General features: G+C 48.6%; 1 protein-coding gene across 7 annotated transcripts in view; it reads right to left on the bottom strand.

Annotated features, from left to right (window-relative positions):
• EFCAB6 (EF-hand calcium binding domain 6) overlaps positions 1–18,311 on the bottom strand; it is a 220,566-nt gene that overhangs the window by 30,514 nt on the left and 171,741 nt on the right. For all 7 annotated transcript variants that reach the window (XM_082738840.1, XM_082738846.1, XM_082738842.1 and 4 more), the window contains 3 exons: positions 14,969–15,124; positions 9,817–10,012; positions 6,902–7,093 (listed from right to left, as the gene is read on the bottom strand). In XM_082738840.1, coding sequence (XP_082594966.1) covers positions 6,902–7,093; positions 9,817–10,012; positions 14,969–15,124 — 544 coding nt within the window. The remainder of the gene's footprint in view (positions 1–6,901; positions 7,094–9,816; positions 10,013–14,968; positions 15,125–18,311) is intronic.

Below are 18,311 nucleotides of genomic sequence, written 5' to 3'. Positions count from 1 at the left end.
GTTGTCACTCAGAAATTGTCCTTTGTCTTCTTTTTCGCTAAGCCACTGGGTAGGATTTTGGTTTCCATGCTCCGTTCCCCGCCTTTGATGCCGCCCAGGTTCGTGTTGCTCATCTGGGAGGAGCGAGGAGACACCTTGCTGACGGGTCCCCTTTCTTGCCCAGCTCGCCAGCCTCTGAGCCCACAGGAAATCCCAAGCGTGGCTCTCAAAGGCAAGTGTGGGGCATGAGAATGGTGTGGCACCCCGGGGCCCGAGCTTGGTCCAGGGGTGTTGACCGGCCCTGGCCCCAGGCCCCTGACCTGTACTCTGAGCCTTGCTTCTTTGAAGCGGCTGCAGGAGCAAGGAGGGGACCCCGCGCCGCGTCCCAGGCTTCGCAGTGAAGGCAGCATCTGTTCTGAGACGTGCTCACGTGATTTTCACATGTCATGTGTGACAGGCATATGAGACGGGAGATCAATACAAGTTTTGGAGGACAGATTGAGCAGGGTATCCGACAGAAGAAACGGATTGTGAGTAGGTGTAAAATTGTCATCTCTACTCTCTGCCTACTTTCAATCTACTCCAGGCCTTACGGAACGTGTTAACTACAATTCCAGTTGTTCCTTTTCCAAGAACGGATTGGGTTTGGGGAGGGATTATTCACAGTGAACCCGCTTTGCAGGGAGTGGTGCCGGCTGTCTTAATTACATTTTGGTGATCTCCTTTTAATTACTTGCCTCCTGTGCATCCCCTAGAGGGAAAGGATGACTGGTCCCATATTTAACGCGCTTGGGGGGGGGATGCATCAACTATCACCATTTTGTTACTTCTTTCCCTTCTATTAAAAACACCGGCCCAGAATTAAACTTCAGAAATCATCACGATAAAGATGGGCTCGACTCAGCTGCACTCTCTTCCCCGTTCTAGCCACTTCAACCAAGCTGACTCTCGTCCTTGCTCAGAAGTCTCAACGATCTCAAAGGGACTGAACTCTGGAGCCATGAACACAGGTCAGGGGTGGGGGTCTGCCCCTGCCATGCCTCCCCAGTCATCCACAGAGAGACAGGAAGAAGGCAAACCCCCATGTGGCCTGTCCTGACTCCAGTGGCCTCTGGGTGCCCCACATTGTGGCCCCACACCCTGTGCCTCCATGCCTTCAGCTTAAAAGCCCGTGATGCCTGTCCTCCAGGCCAGCATACCTATAGCCAAGTAGAAGCTTCTTCATCAAGCCAGGAGGAGCAGGAGGAGAGCCAGAAGGTGGCTCCGGCGGTGCCATGAATGTCCTCGGTCCCAGCCCCTTCCGGCCCAGTGTGCTCACTTCTGTACCTAAGCATCTTTCCTCTTATCACTCACGCTGCAATTAATCCGAAAACCTCACCCCAAGAAAAGTGCTTCCAGGGGTGAAGGAGACCCTGTGAAGGAAGTCAGGAGGTGCGAGGGAAGCAGGCGGGCGACATTGGAAGCTCTGCCCTCCGTCGGGTAGTTCTAGAGCAGGCAGAGGTGCTCACGATGACCCTTGAGGGTGGATGGCATGACCATGCTGAGGCCGGAGCGCTGCCTCCTCGGCTGGTGGGCGGGCTGGCCCCTGGCCTCTGGGCTGCGGTGAGGACCCCAGGCGGTCAGGCACTAAGCCACTAGAAGGGTTTGGCTCCTACATGGAAGGGCTCACCAGAGGCATGCCAGCCGTGTAAGAAGGCCGAACACTGGAGGCACCTGCAGCGCCAGCGCCAGGAGACTGGCCCCATCCGTGAGCACGACGTTGTCCCAGTACGACCCCCTCCTCCCTCTTTCCTCTCTCTAGAAGACACAAAGCTGGGGCCGTTCCCGACTCTCATTCCCTCGCGTAGTGGATCAGTAAAGCCCATCTGTCCACTTTCCAGATGTATCTAGAATGGAGCCACGCCAGCAGGAGCTGCCTCCCTGCTCTGGCCCCTGCCCCCACGGTCCCTTCTCCATATGGCTGCTACGGTGACTCTTCTAACGTGTTAGTCAGGTCTGACGCTCCTCCAAGCCCTTGCTTCTGTCTGTTACTCAGAGTCAAAGGCAATACAGTCTTTACCATGTCCCCAAGCGACAAGGTCGCCTGCCCCAGCCCGCCCTGATGGCATTTCCTTCTCTCAGGCCCAGGGCAGCCACACCTCGAGCTGATGGGACACCCTCCTGCTGAGGCCTTGGACTAGCTGTGCCCCCTGACACCATCTCCTAGAGGTCACCTGCTCCCTCCCTCACCGCCTCTGGCTCTTGGTCCAGCCTTTCCAGATCTGCCCTCCTTCTGTCCTGGCTTTATTTCTCTCGGCAGCATGTACTGGCATCTGACATAGGATACGCTTCTCATCTCTTGCCCCCTGCACACACACCCCACCCCACCCCCACAGAATGCAAGCGCCTGGAAGGCAGGGCCCATGTCAGTTCGGTTCCCTGCTGACCCAGCACCAGGTCAGTGCTGGCCCACGGGAAACGCTATTGGATGGAGTGGGCGAATCCACACGTGGGATGGCACACATCAAAGGCAATCCGCATTCTAGAGAAAAATCAATGAAGAGGAAGATGCCAGGTTCAGCACCGGAAGTGAAGAGCAGGACAGACCCTGCGGTGGTGGTGGGGGGGGGGGTCCTGGAGGGGAGGCGGGGTGAGAGAGCGAGACCTCGCCCCTCCTACCCACAGTCTGCGAACAACGCCCAGGCTTGTCTAGGAAATCGAAGGGTGACCAGGAGCTAAGAGGAAGCAGCCACTCTGGAAAATAGCATGGAGGCTCCTCCAAAAGTTCAACATAGAGCTACCCTACAGCCCAGCAAAGGCACTACTAGAAACTAGATACCTACCCCGAAGATACAAAGGTAGTGATCTGAAGGGGCACCTGCACCCCAGTGTTTAGAGCAGCAGTGTCCACAGTAGCCAGACTGTGGGAAGAGCCCAGATGTCCACTGACAGATGAAGGGGTACAGAAGATGTCGTGTATGTATACAATGGAGTACCACCACTCAGCCATCAGAAAGGATGAAATCTTGCCATTTGCAACGATGTGGATGGAACTAGAGGGCATCACGCTAAGCGAAATAAGTTAATTGAAGAAAAGCAATCATCACATGATCTCACTCATATGTGGAATTTAAGAAATAAAACAGAGGATCCTAAGGGAGGGAGGGAAAAAATAAAATAAGACAAAATCAGAGAGGGAGACAAACCACAAGAGACTCAATCATAGGAAACAAACTGAGGGCTGCTGGAGGGGAGGGGGGTGGGGGGACGGGGTAACTGGGGGGCGGGCATTGAGGAGGGCACGTGACGTCAGGAGCACTGGGTGTTGTATATAATCGATGAATCACTAACCTCTACCTCCGAAACTAATAATACACTATATGTTAATTAATTGAATTTAAGTAAAAATGTTTTTAAAAAGAAAGTATACGACGGTAACAAGTTACAGTGGCCACTCTCCGAGGGGCAGAGCTGGGCTGCGAAGAGTTGATCTAAGGATCTCTCCTTTTAAAGCTTTTGTCATTGTTCAATTTCCTCTCCGTGGGGGATATACGACTTTGATACAAATATAAAATGATTGTTTAAGAGTCTTTTAAGACTTGAGAAAATCTCTAGCAACCCCCAAATCAGTGGCATACACGCCCTGTCCTTGATCCCAACCCCAAAGATTCCCGTCTAGAAAACAGGATCAGAAGTAAATATACCCTGGGGATGACTTTAATTCTCTCCTTCAAACTTACTAGGATATTCCAAATCAAGTAAAATTGACATAAGCAACTTCTACAAATATTAGCTTAAACCACAGGAAACTATCAGTGTTCAGTCATTTATGGCTCCAAAAATGGTTTCATATGATTCAACCCAATAGAAAAAAAATTATTTAAAAAAATACGGGACTCTTTTCAAGATCAGTGAAAGTATCATTCCTATCTCTTGACTTCAGCTATTTTATTTCTTTGGATTCTTTTCTTTAGGAAAGAATCCAAAATGCAGCAATGGCTGTACACGTGGAGTGTTCACGGCAGAGTAACTTGTAATGGCAAAAGCTGGATAAAAGTCTAAACACTTAAAAATCAGGGAACTGATAGAAAGCTACATAGACCTTGGAACCCACATTTGGAAGACCTTTCAGTGACATGGTGCGATTTAATATGAAGGAGAAAAAAGCAAGATCCATTGTTTACATAGCCAGTGTTCTCTCCAATGTGTAAAAGAATATAGTACGTTTGCACACCTGTGTCCACCGCAGTGTTATACGTAACGGCTGGAATGAGGAAGTAAAGCCAGGATCCAGTGACAGATGAATGGAGAAGCAAAACATGGTGGACCCCACCATGAAATGGTATTCAGACTTAGAAGGGAAGGAAATTCAGACATGTGCTACAACACGCTTGAACCTTGAGGGCATGAGGCTGAGTGAAATAAACCAGCCACAGAAAGAGAAACACTGTGTGCTTTCACATACATGAGCAGTCAAAATCACAGGAAGTAGAACAGTGGTCGCCAGGGGCTGGGGCGCAGGGGTTACGGGGTGAGTTAGCGCCTACAGTTTGTTTTGCAAGATGGAGGAGGATGGTGTTGGTGGTCACACAGCGGAGCGAATGGATCCTAATACCCCTGAATTGTGCACTTAAAAATGACTTAAGATGGTAAACTTTATATTAAGAGTATTTTGCCGCAATAAAAGAATTGGGGAGAAATGCATTAAAAAGGGAGAAAAAAAGATGTCCAAGGCAGTGTGGCGCACTGAAAGGAGGCCAGCTCTGGAGCTGAAGCTGCCTGGTGTCCACCGCTGGGGGAGGAGGCCGTATGGGAGCCTGACTTCCAGAGCCCATCCATGTCCCCGGGATCCCACCCCCCGCTGGGTTCCCCTGGGGGGACCGGCACATGCACTGGCACGTGCACAGCGGGGCTGTTCTCTGCCAACACAACATCACACTGGGGTTTAGGGCCCTGCCTGCTTTTTTATGCTTTCCTGTTTGTTCCAAATGCATATGTATTTCTTCTTAAGTCAGGAGAAGGAGTATAATCATTGAAAACAGTGAGGGTCACCGTAAACAGAGAGAAAAGACAAGTCATGGGCCAGAAGGAGGTGTTTGCCACCCTCATACCAACAAAGGACTGGAAACCCTTTCACAGACAACCAAACCTGAATGTCTCATCACAACAGAATGTCCAGCCTTCCTAATGCTCAGAAGGGCAGACACGAAGACGTCTGACAATAGCACGGATTGCCGGGGCGCTGGCGCGTTGGGAACTCTCACGCGAGGCTGGCGAGAGCAGTAAAGCCACAGAGGCTGGCAGGATTGGTAAAGCCACAGAGACGGTCCCTGTAAAATCCTCACTCCTGACCCAATCCCACGCAGGGTAACTCCCAAGAATCACAAGGAGACAGACACAGAGGGCTGGCTGGTATGTGGCTTGTCATGGAGAGGACTGCGAACCTACGCGGCCATTAGCAGGAGGGGAGAACTGAACGGGGCGTGTCCACCTGACAGAATACATTCATTTCATGGGCTGATTTTATAGCAGCCGGGTAAGGGCATGAACGGAAGCCAGTGGAATAACATGGAAACATCTCGAACACAAGATAGTAAACAAAACAAACAAACAAAAAAACAAGACTCGAACACAAGATAGTAAACAAAAAATAAAACAAGACTCTATTGGTTAGGAATGCCTGTCTAAATAGCAAAGAAGAAAGAAGTCAGAGCCCCCACAGGAGACGGCGCACTGAGGGGGCTGGCTGGAGTCGGGAGTGGCCAGCTTGTTCCCTGAGCAGCTCTACCGCCCCCTGTCGGGGTGACTGTGCCCAAACCACAGGGTCCCCCACTACAAAAAGGGATATTAACAGCACACACCCGGTAGCGCCTCAAAGGAAACGGGTTAACATCTGTAAAGCACCAGGAAGAGTGGTCCTCGGAAGGCACTCTTACACAGCATTTCCCATTGTTATTAGTACTCTAATGAACCTCACACCTTGAGCATGTTCATGCTCTTTGCTCTAGTCATCTACTTTTCAAGAACTTATCCTAGATCAGTGATCAAGGCTTTATGTACTTAGGTGTTCAACACACACAAAAGTGTGCAGCTGGAAATGACATTAAGTGGACACTGTAGTGTCCAAGGGGACACTACAATGTGCTGGAGGATAGGCCTGCTGTGATTTGACTGCTGCATTAGTTTGGGATTGTTCCCATGTTTATTTTCATCCCCCGGTCTGGGTAGGCAGGGACCGTGGCACTTGTGTGTTGACATCCAGTACAGAATGGCGATCAAAAAAATCTGTGTTGGCTGAAACTAGATTGTGATTATTGCTAATGATGTTGGTCCATTCACATTTAGAGATCAAGAAACAGCCACAGATTAAACAATTTGTGCAGTCAGAAATGCAGTCCCAGGGAGGAGCAAGAGTCCTTAGTCAGCCACATACCCTCTTCCAGGAAGCCCTCCCTGACTTCCACAGCAATCTTTCCTGTGCTGAGCATGCTTCTGTTAAAGCCCACTGCTTCCATGTTTCCTCCACTTCTGACTTGGCTGGTACATGTCCCAGGGCCCAACATATGGTGGGTCCTCAACAGATGTCTCCCAAGTGGGTCCTAGTTCCCTCATTTCCAGCTCAGGGCCTAACATACTGCGGACTTCTCCTCTTTGGACACCAGATTATCTTTAGGGATCTAAGGTTCTCAAGAATTCTGAAACCCAACCAGATAAAAGCAAGCTCCCAAACTCCTAAGAAAAGAAAAGAGTTTTCAATAAAATATACATATTTACCTTCCCACATTCTATGTAGAATTTATACTGAATTTTCATTTGGAATTAACTAATCACATGAAGTGACTGCCAATTTATCTGGTGTGATTTTCATCAATTAACCATTTTGCAAAAACTACTTTTAGCCCACATTCAAAGAGAGATGCGTGTGTGCTGCTGACTTCCTTACCTCTTCAAAGAAGGAGCTGAAGTTCTGGAGAAAATATTTCCAATTTATAAGAGGGGTTAGATGAATTTTCAGTTTTCTCAGAAAATAATGATACTGGTTGTCTGTTAGTTTGTAACAGAAATCCTTAAGAACTTGTCCAAAATCTGAAGCTTTTACAAACCCAGTGTCCTCTTTATCCAATGCAGAAAACACCTTAAAACAAGAGAGAAAAAGCAGATGCTACCATCAAGTGACTTTCAAAAATATTTTTCTTAAGTATTGCTTTTCTGAATGCAAATGAAGTCAAGTGTATTCAAGTACCCTGTGAATTCTACCTTACTAATAAAATGCACCATGATGGAGAGATGGGTGCACGTATGGCCCAGGCCAGGTGTGAGAGTTGCGTACCACAGAGCCAAGTCGCTTTGCTGGCTCCTCCTTGGATTCAGAGAGCCAGAGGGGTGAGGAGGAGCCCTCACCCCTTTCTGCAGGGGAAGCCACCTGAGCTCCAAGGAGGGCTGTCTGACAGAGGAGGAGACATGCTCCCAGCGGGAAACCATATGCCCAAATTCTCCCTGTCACGACATCCTAGCTTCTTGGAGCATATGTACATTGTAACGGGGCCTCAGCTGCAATCCCACCACATTGGGGTGTGGGGCGGGGGTCTCAAGGTGGAGCGTGATGTTGGAGGTGGCGAGGAGGAGGAGTCAAGGGACCACCCTGTCTCCACTCCCACTCTGAGGCTTGTGCAGGGAGGCTGCTGCCCTTTCCCCACGCTGGGCCAGTGTCCACGTGGCCTCGCCTCCCCTGAAGGCCCCCGGGTCACGTGCCAGTGCCGGTTGGCTAGAGTCCACCCAGCGGTACAGTAGTCAGACTGAAAAAGTACAAAAACATGCTATAAAAAGAAAGCACTTTTTTCCCCCATCTGTCGAAACAAAATCATTCATTTTTATTGCACTAGGAAATCTGTATCAAGTGGTAGGTTAAGATCTTTTTTTCTTAAGTAAGAATTTAATGTGCTTGCAGACCCAAAACCAAATTCTCTTGAGGTTAATTCTCATTCAGGGCTAATTAGGCACATCCTATCAGCCCACGGGGGTGGTGATATATGTGTAACAAAATTAACCTTAAAATACCGTCTAGCTTCAAGTTCTCATTTTGCCTGTGGCAACAGGACCAAGCTGTGGGGAATGGAAAACCCTCGGACCGCTGGTTTGGAAGTAGACTTTGAACCCAGCTCCGCCCCTTATGGGAAGACCTTAACCTCCCTGAGCTCAGTTTCCCTGGCAGACAAAGGAGGGACTCCGTAACTCATGTCATTCTGTCCTACACACCTGTCCATGTACCTGGCACACAGTGGATCTCCATTAAGGATCATGGACGCGAGTACAGTCAACTGAGCGTTTGTGGGACCAGCGTTTCCCTGGGTCTGCGTGGCCTCCCCGCGTGTCCCCCCAGCCAGCCAAGCCACAGGATGGGTGGAAGTGTCAAAAGTGAAGAGGCTTAGAAGTTGATAAACTCTCTAGAAATATAAGGTATTGTGTCATTTCAGAAAAAAGACGCATCGGAGCCAGGCCTCCAGTGATCTGCAGAGCTGTGTCAATGTGTGACTGTGACAGGTGTCCTCTCTAATGGCTGTCCTCGGTCATCGCCATTCCTTCCGCTCTGCCTCCGATGCCCTCTCTCCCTCCAAGCCATCTGCCACTCTCTTGGCCAGACACTCTCACTCTGTGGCTTAAAGCACCTCTTGCCTAAAGAGTGTTTCTTGTAAGTGAGAACCATGGTTTCCCCCCAAAAGTTCCATGGACCTCAGTTTGAGAAACACCCTGATAGATGTTAGTGATGCCCCTTTAAGTCAGAAGCGGGCAAAGCCATCCTGCAAATACATTTACTTGGCCTGGAGCATGCTTTTAAAAAATCTGGAATAAAATAAGACACACAAATCTCAACTCCTCATAGAGAACTCTCTAGATGTGAAAAGTGTCTGCTATCCAGTGTCAAGGTCAAGTTCGCTGACATTCCAGAACTTTCACAGGCCGGCTGGCCAGCACTTGCCTTTCCTCTGATCTCTAGTCTCTTATGCCTGGACTCCAGAGCCTACCTGGCTCCCCTATGCTGAGAGGATTCTTCACATGGGGGATTTAGTGGGCACATTCCTAGGTTTTAGAGAGGGTCTGTAAGTCTGCCTACTGCAAGACTCCGCCCAACATCGCAAAGGATGCTTTGGATTCATGGTTTCATTCAACTATAAGACCTGTCCTCTGCAGATGGCATTTTCTCTTCTTCCTACTGCTGCAGGGGAAACTGAGGTGTGGCTCAGTCTGGGGGACCAACACCCCACCAGGGGCATGGCCCAAGCTCTATCTTCCGAGGACTCTAGCGTGGGCCACAGCATCATCCCCACCCACACCAGGGTTTGGCACACTCCACAGTGTCCGACAGATGTTAGCTATAAAATGTCACTATACTTGGGGGAGAGCCTTCCTGCTCCTCCCCTGGCTCCTGGTGGCCTTTGCTATGAGTCTCTGTGCCACAGCGGGGCTGCAGCCACCCTCCGAGGCTGCCTCCCATGATGGGCCCGGTGCTCACAGGATGTGCTGAGCCTCTTTACCTGAGCCCTGTGTCCTCTGCCCTCCTGGCCTGGACCCCTTGCCCTCCTTCCAGACACAGCACTTGCTGACCCCCGAGCATCTCTATGTCCGAGAGCACCTGCTGGGCACACTCATGGGAGCTTCCTGGAGAGCAAACATGGATACACATTTGCTCAAATACACAAGCTGCTGTTGAGCTGACCCGTCCGAGTTCTGATGCCCCATGAGGCTGAGGAGAGGCGCAGGGGTTCGGAAGGAGGGGAGGGCTGAGAGCCACTTTTCATGAATGGACATGAGCAGTGGAACTTCAGTTTCTAGAATAAAAGTACTTTGAGTCTGTTGTACCGTTGACAAAGCCACGTCGGAGGAGGCAACAACTTCCTGGATGTTCTTGACGATCTCCTCTGGGTCCAGTGTCGAGAAATTGACTGGCGTGTTTTCCTCTTTTTCTTTTGGCTGAGGCCTTGTTGGCTTGCTGCTCTCCACCGCTTTCAAGAAGTCAAGGTAATTGAAGGAGTTGTCATGCCAGCTGATTCCCCAACTTGTCCCCAAAGAAAGAAAAGAACACATTAATCACCAAAAAAATGCCCTATCACATATTCTTTCATCAAATAGCTGCTGAGAACAGAACAGTGAGCAGAATGTGAATTACATGAAGACAGTGTTCTCTGGCCCGTGGGCACGTGCCCGCCAGTTGGCTCTGAAGGTAGTCGGGCACCCACAGATACTGTCATAGAACAGAGTGGGGTGCAGGAGAGAAGGGAGGGCTGCTGGGGCCATGGACTGTCCTGCCCTGAGGCTCTGAGACTTGAAGTCTGGACAGTGGGGCTCAGGTTTCGGGGAGCAGAAGATGGGAAGAGAAGGCCGGGCTAAGGCACCTGATCCACTGACTGGGGCAAACGAATGTTCCTCAGCAGGGACATGACACTTGTAGGAGGAGGTGATGTGAGGAGATACACCTGGCAGTGGGGCCAGGGACGGTCTGGAAGCAAAGCTGGGGGCACGGGAGCTCAGGACTGTGATCATCACAACCTCAGGTCATGAGAGCTGGGCTGAGAAATGGCAGCGGGATGTGAAAAGAAGGGGAATACGTCAAAGACCGTGGATAGGCACAAAGGAACTGAGGAAAACAGATGCCAGATTCTTTTTCAAGACAGGAACTCGGTTGTCAAGCCGAAAGCACCCAAGAGATAGTTTTCCAGAACCTATAGAGCTTATATTTTCTCAAAGAGAAATTCTGAGGGCACGTCTCAGTGAGGACATGCCATGCGGAAACAGAGGCCCCTTCCTGCCCTCACCTCTGACATGGAGGAAAATACTTTTAAAGTCTAGAAGAATATATTGTGAGAGAAAAATCCCAAAGTTTCCTGAGAGCATAGAGCATATTTGAAGATGTAAGATAATTCAAAGTAAAGTTTGACTTTATTTAATAAAGTTCCCATTTTTGTCACTTAAACTCTCCAGGATCACTGTCACTCTGACACTGACACCCACGCTTTCTGTCAGGAGGGCAGAGTGTATGTCAAAGAAGCACAGTGTGGAATGTTGGTAAGCTGGAGAGAGAAGTTTCTAGAGATTCAGATATCTGCTTCTAAAGAAAACAAGCCAAGAGCTGTGCTTTTCCAACCCACAGCTGCAGAGCGGCCTTCCACAGGCCCTGCGTTGCTGGCTCACATGACGGAGACATGGAGGAAAAGGCTAATCAACTCTATTTCATCAGCAGGATAAATTGCCAACTTGGTATTTAAAATTTAGTAATAAAATCAAATGCATATGCTAATCGCAGTATTATTTAGAAAAGTCTATTTTGGATCTGGAAACGAATAATCTACATATAATTACAAATAACAGAGATGTTTATCATCAAGAGGTCTTTGAGAAGAAACAAGCAACCAAGCGTTGGATTCTTATTAAGGTTTCAATTTGTAAAAAAGTTGATCACCCCTATTGAAAGGTGGACTACAGAAATCCCACAGTCTTTTTGTTGTTACTTAGAAAAGTATCAAGCCTAACTATGTTTTAACAAGACTCTCTCACAATCATTTAGTTAATTATTTATCTGGTGCTGTTTTTCTATGATTTATTCATTGAATGCATATGAATTCTCGTTCAGTTGGAAATACATTTAGTGAAAGGAGGTCCTGTTTAAGGAAGAAGAGAATGTATAGGCATTATTTTGGAGGAAATGATCCTTCTTTTCATCACACACACACACACACACACACACACACAAACACACAGGCACTGAACTTCTCTCAGTTCAAACACGGTGGAGCAATGGCTTCAACATTTTAAGGAAAAATGATTTTCTCCCTAGGACTCTATGCTCAGACGGCTAGCAATCTGTCTGAAGGAGATTAAACAATTTTTTCAGACAAAGAACTCTGAAAATGTATTTCCTGCCCGCCTTTTTTTAGAAAGTTACTTCAGGAAGTACTCCAGCAAAGTAAGAATGTAAATTAGCAACAAAAAGGCATGTGGTGTGGGAAATAGGGGATCCAACCCTGTCAGGGAACAATAGGGACAGATCTGGGATAGGACAATGGTCGGAGAGGTGCAGGCTGTAGGACAAAGGGCACCTGGGGAAACCCATCAGAATAGGAAGTGGATGGAAGGCTGGGGAAAGCTAAAGGTTGACAATGTTGAATTTTACCTGAGCCCGGTATTCCTAGAGAAAAGCTCTTTATATTTTTGGAAACAGCTTACACAAAGAACCACCTTTCCCCATACGACTTAGAAAAGATACATGGACACCAAGGCAGACACAGAGGTTTGGCGGTGCCATGGGGAAGAAAACTACTTTTCATTCATGACCTGGGCACTGAATGGTATTTACGTAGGCATATTTATGAAATTCTGGTTGATGGTTTTTGAGCTTCAGAATCAATCTATGAGTCAAGCACAAAAACCTGGGTATGGGTCCAGGACAGAAGGTTACATGTAACTATCTTCTCCCCAGAGTAAAACTGTGCCTGCCCGAAGATGGGACAAGCAAGGAGCAGAGGGACAGAGGCAGGAGGAGGACAGGGTGCTGATACTCACAGAAGTCAGAAGTGTCACTCTGCCCTGACAATAAGGAAAAAGCTGAACCACCTGAAAACCAATAGCTTTTCTTGTCCCATCAGAAAGCTGACATCACAGGGCAAAACATCACCCCTAAATCTGGAGGGATCTGGGCGAACACAGAGAATTACAGCCAAGGTGTGCTTTCCTGGATGAAATGCCTTCGGAGCCAGAAGCTAGAAGGAACATGTCAAGGACAGTGTGAGAAACGGGAGGAGGCTGTGTATGGACTGTGTGTGGTCGAGAAACTCGTGGGGACCCGTCTACATCTAGAAGTAGGAATGAAATTGGGGTGAAAAAGAGAAGGACTGAATGCCCCCCCCATTAGACATCATAAGGCAGGGACATGCAAACCCAAACCACAATGAGGTGTCACCCTCCAGCGGTCAGAGTGGCTGGGATGAACACCACAGGAAACCCCAGGTGTCCGCGAGGATATGGAGAGAAAGACACCCTCGTGCACTGCAGGGGGGAAGGCTAAGTGGGGCAGCCACTGCAGGAAACGGTGTGGAGGATCCTCAGAAAGCTAAAAACAGAACCACCCTAAGCTCCAGCAACTACTGGGTATTTATCTAAAACATAAAAAACATTAACTCAAAGGGATCCATGCACCCTTATGTTTGTAGCAGCCTACAAACCAGACTATGGAAGCAGACCAAGTGCCTGCTGGTAGACAAATGGATAAGGGAGATGTGGTGAGTATTTGTGTATCTTTATATATTTTTTAAGATTTTATTTATTTGTGAGAGAGAGAGAGAGAGAGAGAAAGTGCACACATAAGTAGGCAGAGCGGCAGGCAGAGGCGGAGAGAGAAGCAGGCTCCCCGTGGAGCAAGAAGCCCGATGCGGGACTTGATCCCAGGACCCCGGGATCATGACCTAAGCTGAAGGCAGTGGCTTAACCAAATGAGCCATCCAGGAGTCCCTCTATATTTGAATATTACTCAGCCATGAAGAAGAATGAAATCTTGCCATTTGCAGCAACACAGATGGAGCTAGAGGGTATTATGCTGAGTGAAATATGTGCATCAGAGAAAGACAAATACCATAGGATTTCATTCATATGTGGAGTTTAAAAAACAAAACAAATGAGCAAAGGAAAGAGAGAGAGAGAGAAGAAACAGACTCTTACCTATAGAGAGCAAACACACCGCTGGCTCCCAGAGGGGAGAAGGGTGTGGAGGTGGGTGAATAGGGGATGAGATTAAAGAATTGGCTTATCATGATGAAAAAAATAAAATAAAATAAAATAATTGTATCATCAAATAAAGGAAAGAAAAATAGAAGGACTTCTCTAAGAGTCTGTGTGGGAAGCATTTAGACCTCATGTCCCTCCCCGAATTCCAAGCATCTGGGAAGCTGCCCCCCTCCCCTCAGCACAAGATGGGGCTCTGGAATCGGCTTTCCGGAGAAAAGTGGATGTCTTAGTGCTGATAGGGTGGGTTCTTAACAAAAAGAGGGTTTAAGTGGAAACTTCTATTTTGACTTTACTATGGCTTCGTAACAAAATGCCACAGAGTAGTGTGTGGCTTAAAACACCACACATTTCTTCCCTTACGGTTCTGCGCACCAGCGGTCAGTTTCATCTGGCCAAGGTCAAGGTGTTGGCAGGACTGTGTTCCTTCTACAGGAGGAATCTAGAAAGTTTCTCAGAATTAAAGAGCATGAGAAAGGCCACCCAGGCTGACAGAGGGGCGTCTGAACACTCTGGAAAAAGATTTTACCACTGGCGGCGTGGTGGGGGGTTTCATCGGTATTAGGAAAAACACAGAAAACTGTGCAAACAGACAAAAATCATTATAAATTCTGGGGAACCCAAAATGCTCTGTAGGAAGGGAAAAGTGATCCATGAAACAGGTCATGATGTCATAAACCCCCAACACTGATCTCCCGAAACTGTGAGGCAGCCACACAGGGACCCCGGGAGAAAAGTGGGTGGGTTTGCATGGAGAGGAGGCGGCTGAGCGGGTGGGGCGGTCGGTGCTCCGTGATGGGAGAAGGGAAGTTGGAGCCACATCTTCCTGGTCCGGAGTCAACAGACTCTGCCTGAAAGTTACAAACCAGGAAGCAGCATAGGAGCTTGTCACTTAGAACCACGAATTATGTGCCATGTGGTACCTGTGAACGCGTCAGCTTTGTGGGCTGTGGGGACCGGGAAATGCGGAACCCTCGGACTCCCACCAAAGGGCATGGAGAAGGTGGGGGAAGCAAAGCTAATGTTAGCGGGAGGGGGTTACGCTGCTGATTGCCATGAGGAGGAGGGACATGAGCTTCCCTTGTGCTTTGGGTTGACTCCATGGAGCCCAGCCGCAGGGAGGCCCAGAGGTTACCGCACTGCTGGAAAGCACAGACAGGAAGAAGCGAAAGCAACGCGCCAACTGGTGTTCCAGTCCCAGGACCACATGAGAAGCGCCGTGAAGCCGGCGGAGGAGAACCTGTTGAGAAGGTCGGTCAGTTCCTCTTCCGTGAGAGAGCAGCCGCACTCCTGCAGCACCTTGTGCATCCTGCCCATGGACATGTAGCCGTTTCTGGATTTGTCTAGTCTGGTGAGGGCTTTGCTGATATCTTCATAATGGTCCTTAAGCTTTTCCCTGAAAGAGAAGACATGTTACACACCCTAAAGCCAGGAAAACAAACCGTGTCTTTAAAGCAAGAGCTCCATGACTGCTCTGCTGATGGTCTGCCGGCTCATCGAAGAACTGATGTAGAAGATGTTTTGCAGCGCTGGTGTAATGCTTACATTAAAAGGCATTCTGGAAACAAGAATAGGTCTGTATCATCATCATGTTATTATTATTATCATTAGCAACACTGTGTTAGAGAAAGTACAGCATTTTTTATTTTTTTACTAGAATGGGTACTTTAAAAATAGAACAAGAAATTAAGACCTAGAGTGATATTACAGACTTGTGAACTGCATCTTGATTGTCCCATGAAAAGCCGCGGAGCACCTACTGCGTGCCGACTACTGCTCTGGGTTCTGGGAAGCATCTAGGGATTCCTACAGGCATCGTGAGAACCCACATGCCCTGGGGCAAGGCTGGTGTGAGACAGAAGGGGTCAGCACAGGGTGTCAGTAGAGACTGCAGAGCGGGGCTGAGAAGACCGGAAGTGGAAACAGGGTTGCCACTCCCACGGGGAGGTGCAGGTGGGCCCCAGTGGGAAGGTGGCACTTGAGTAGAGACCGGTGTTAACCCCAAATAGCTCTCCTGGGCCCCGGGACAGCCAGCGCCAAGGCCCTAAGGCACGGGTGCAGGTGGTCAGGGAGCGAGGAAGGCAGGCAGGCTCTCAGTGTTAGCCGGGGAGAAGGGGTACCCTGGGACCGCTGGCTTTTTATCGGATACTGTGTTGTTAACACAGCCGCCGTTTGTGGGCATCAGTGGGCAAGCCAGGAGCTGTGCTGTCCTTGGGTACGTTCTCTCCCACTGATGCTTCTCAACGACCCAGCAAGGGAGGAGGGTAACTATCACCACACTTTACAGACGCGGAACAGAGAATGCCCGGAGTCTCCCGTGCAGTCAGGGCATGACACGACCTGCTCTCGCAGGGACAGACAGGGTCCCGCCGTAGCTTCTGCTGGAGGCTGTTTTCCTTGCAGAACATGTTCAAGTTTCCTTAAACCCATTTTTTAGGAAAATTCCTCCCTGACCAAAAAAAAAATATACATATATATATTTGTTAAAGGACTAAAAAAGTATGGAAATCTTTAGGGATGTATCATCTTGCACCTGACCTTGGTGGACTGATTATCAACTCCATGACCTTAGGCTCACCCAGATCTCTAAAAAGAGAGACTTTTTTCCTACTGACCCAAGCAATATGCTTGTCTGGGGGGCTCAGACTAGGGCTTGGCTGTGGGGTTCTTATTCCGGGAAGAGAATGTGGTATAAATTCCAAACACCGAATCTTTGCTGGTAATTATCTACAACCTCAGAGATGTATTTCCGAAAAAAACCCAGTTCCTTGAGCATGCCTAGAAGAAAGAATCCAGAAGGACAGAACAGTCGAGAGAGAGAAAGTTGAGTGGGAGCACGCAGGTAAGGAGGGGGAGTGGGGCTAACTTGGAAGCCACGTGGGCTATCCACCCCCCCTGTCCTCGCTGGCCTCCGGTGCGGACGTGGCCCACTGAGCGTTTGAGTGCCTGATACAAATGAATTGCATTAACTGTTTTGCAAATGTATACCAACAGCAGCAACATTTTGGATCCCTTTACAGGTGTGTGCTGAACTCAGTCCCATACTGCAGAATGACTACTCGTCATCACCACTATTATATTCCACTTAATCCTTCAAGATGAAAGCAAATGAAGGTATAAAAAAATCAAAACATTTTTTGAGATCCATATTTTTAGAAAATTGAGGCATTCATTCTTGGACTGGTTTCTAGGCAGTAATTATTTCCCTTGCAGAGTAAATGCGCGCACAGAGTAACTGAGGGTTTGGAGCATCGATCGCTTCATGCCGAACAGAAACGATGGAAGCCCACACTCAGGGACAATCTGCTGCTGCTCTCGGTTGTGTCTGGTTCCTCGTCTGGACAGAATCGGAGGTTGAAGAGGGCACTGTCATGGCCAGTGGGACAGCCACAGAGCCCTGCCTGACATGGCCTTGCTGGGCCGGGCTTCACTGATTTTGCTTGTCTACTCCTCCCCACCCCACCCCCCTCCGCATCTCAGAACAGGCTAGGGGCTGTGTGGCCAGCTCACCAATGCAGCTCTGGTCCCAGATCTTCAACTCAGACTTGGGCAAAAAGGAAGAGGGCGTGGAAAAATAAATAGGAGTTTTAAAAAGGATTTTTCTTAATTTTCAAAATGTATTTAGAGCACTCCAAACAAATAAATTCTCTTAGATTTAAGAGGAAAATATAAATTTTGGTCACTTGACATGAACCTGAACCTTGTCTTTCTCATCAGAGGAGGCAGAAGACCCCAGTTATTGGCCAATGTAATGATCCGATGTCTTTGGGAAAGCGGAAGTTGGTCAGACATTTTTGTGAAATCAGGCTTGTCTTCCTTGGTAAAGAAGGTGTGATTGTGGCGAGGAGGGCAGGGTGAGTGTGAGTCAGCTAACCGAGCCTGGCGATCTGAGACGCACGGTCTGATGGCTCGCAGTTCGCACAATAAACAGAAACACGGGAGGGAAGAGAGTGTTCCGAGAGCGTGCCGAGATGGGAGATTTCTCTCGGAGCCTCATTACTCACCAGTGGCAGGAGGGAAGACACGAGTGGGTAATGAGGCCAGCCCTGTCTGGTAAAGATAAATTCCACTTTTTCATTAGTTTTATGGCGTATTTGATTTATACCAATCTTGTGCATATTTTTACTTTAAACCTCACAAACTCAATTCTCTTTCTCCAGGGTTTCTAACTCAGTAACTTCGACATACTTCAGGGGTGTCTCTGAACTGCTTTTCTCTTAAACCCATCTTAGCTATTACCTTTCCTCCCTGTGCCCTTGTGAGTTTTTATGTCCTTTGTGGATTCTTTAGCAACGACTCATTGGCTCATTCAGGTGCCATCTGAGGTGGTGAGGACAGACAGCGGAAGTGACAGATGAGAGACAGAAAGACAGAGGAGAGCATCACAGGGCTCAGGCAGAGCTGTGGAGTGAGGATGGAGTCCCAGCCGCGGGGAGTGCTGATGGGTGACCATCAGGACCTAGGACAGATCAAGAGCATCCGTCCCATTGCTTTACAGCTCTACTGAAGGCGGCAACATTTCTCTGTGTCATATATTTCTTTTTTTTTTTAATTTATTTATTTGACAGATAGAGATCACAAGC

Source organism: Mustela nivalis, assembly GCF_964662115.1.
Source record: "Mustela nivalis genome assembly, chromosome: 7".
NCBI classification, from domain to species: domain Eukaryota; kingdom Metazoa; phylum Chordata; class Mammalia; order Carnivora; family Mustelidae; genus Mustela; species Mustela nivalis.
Note: the sequence above shows the minus strand (reverse complement) of the source record. Positions and strands in the feature narration are given on the sequence as shown.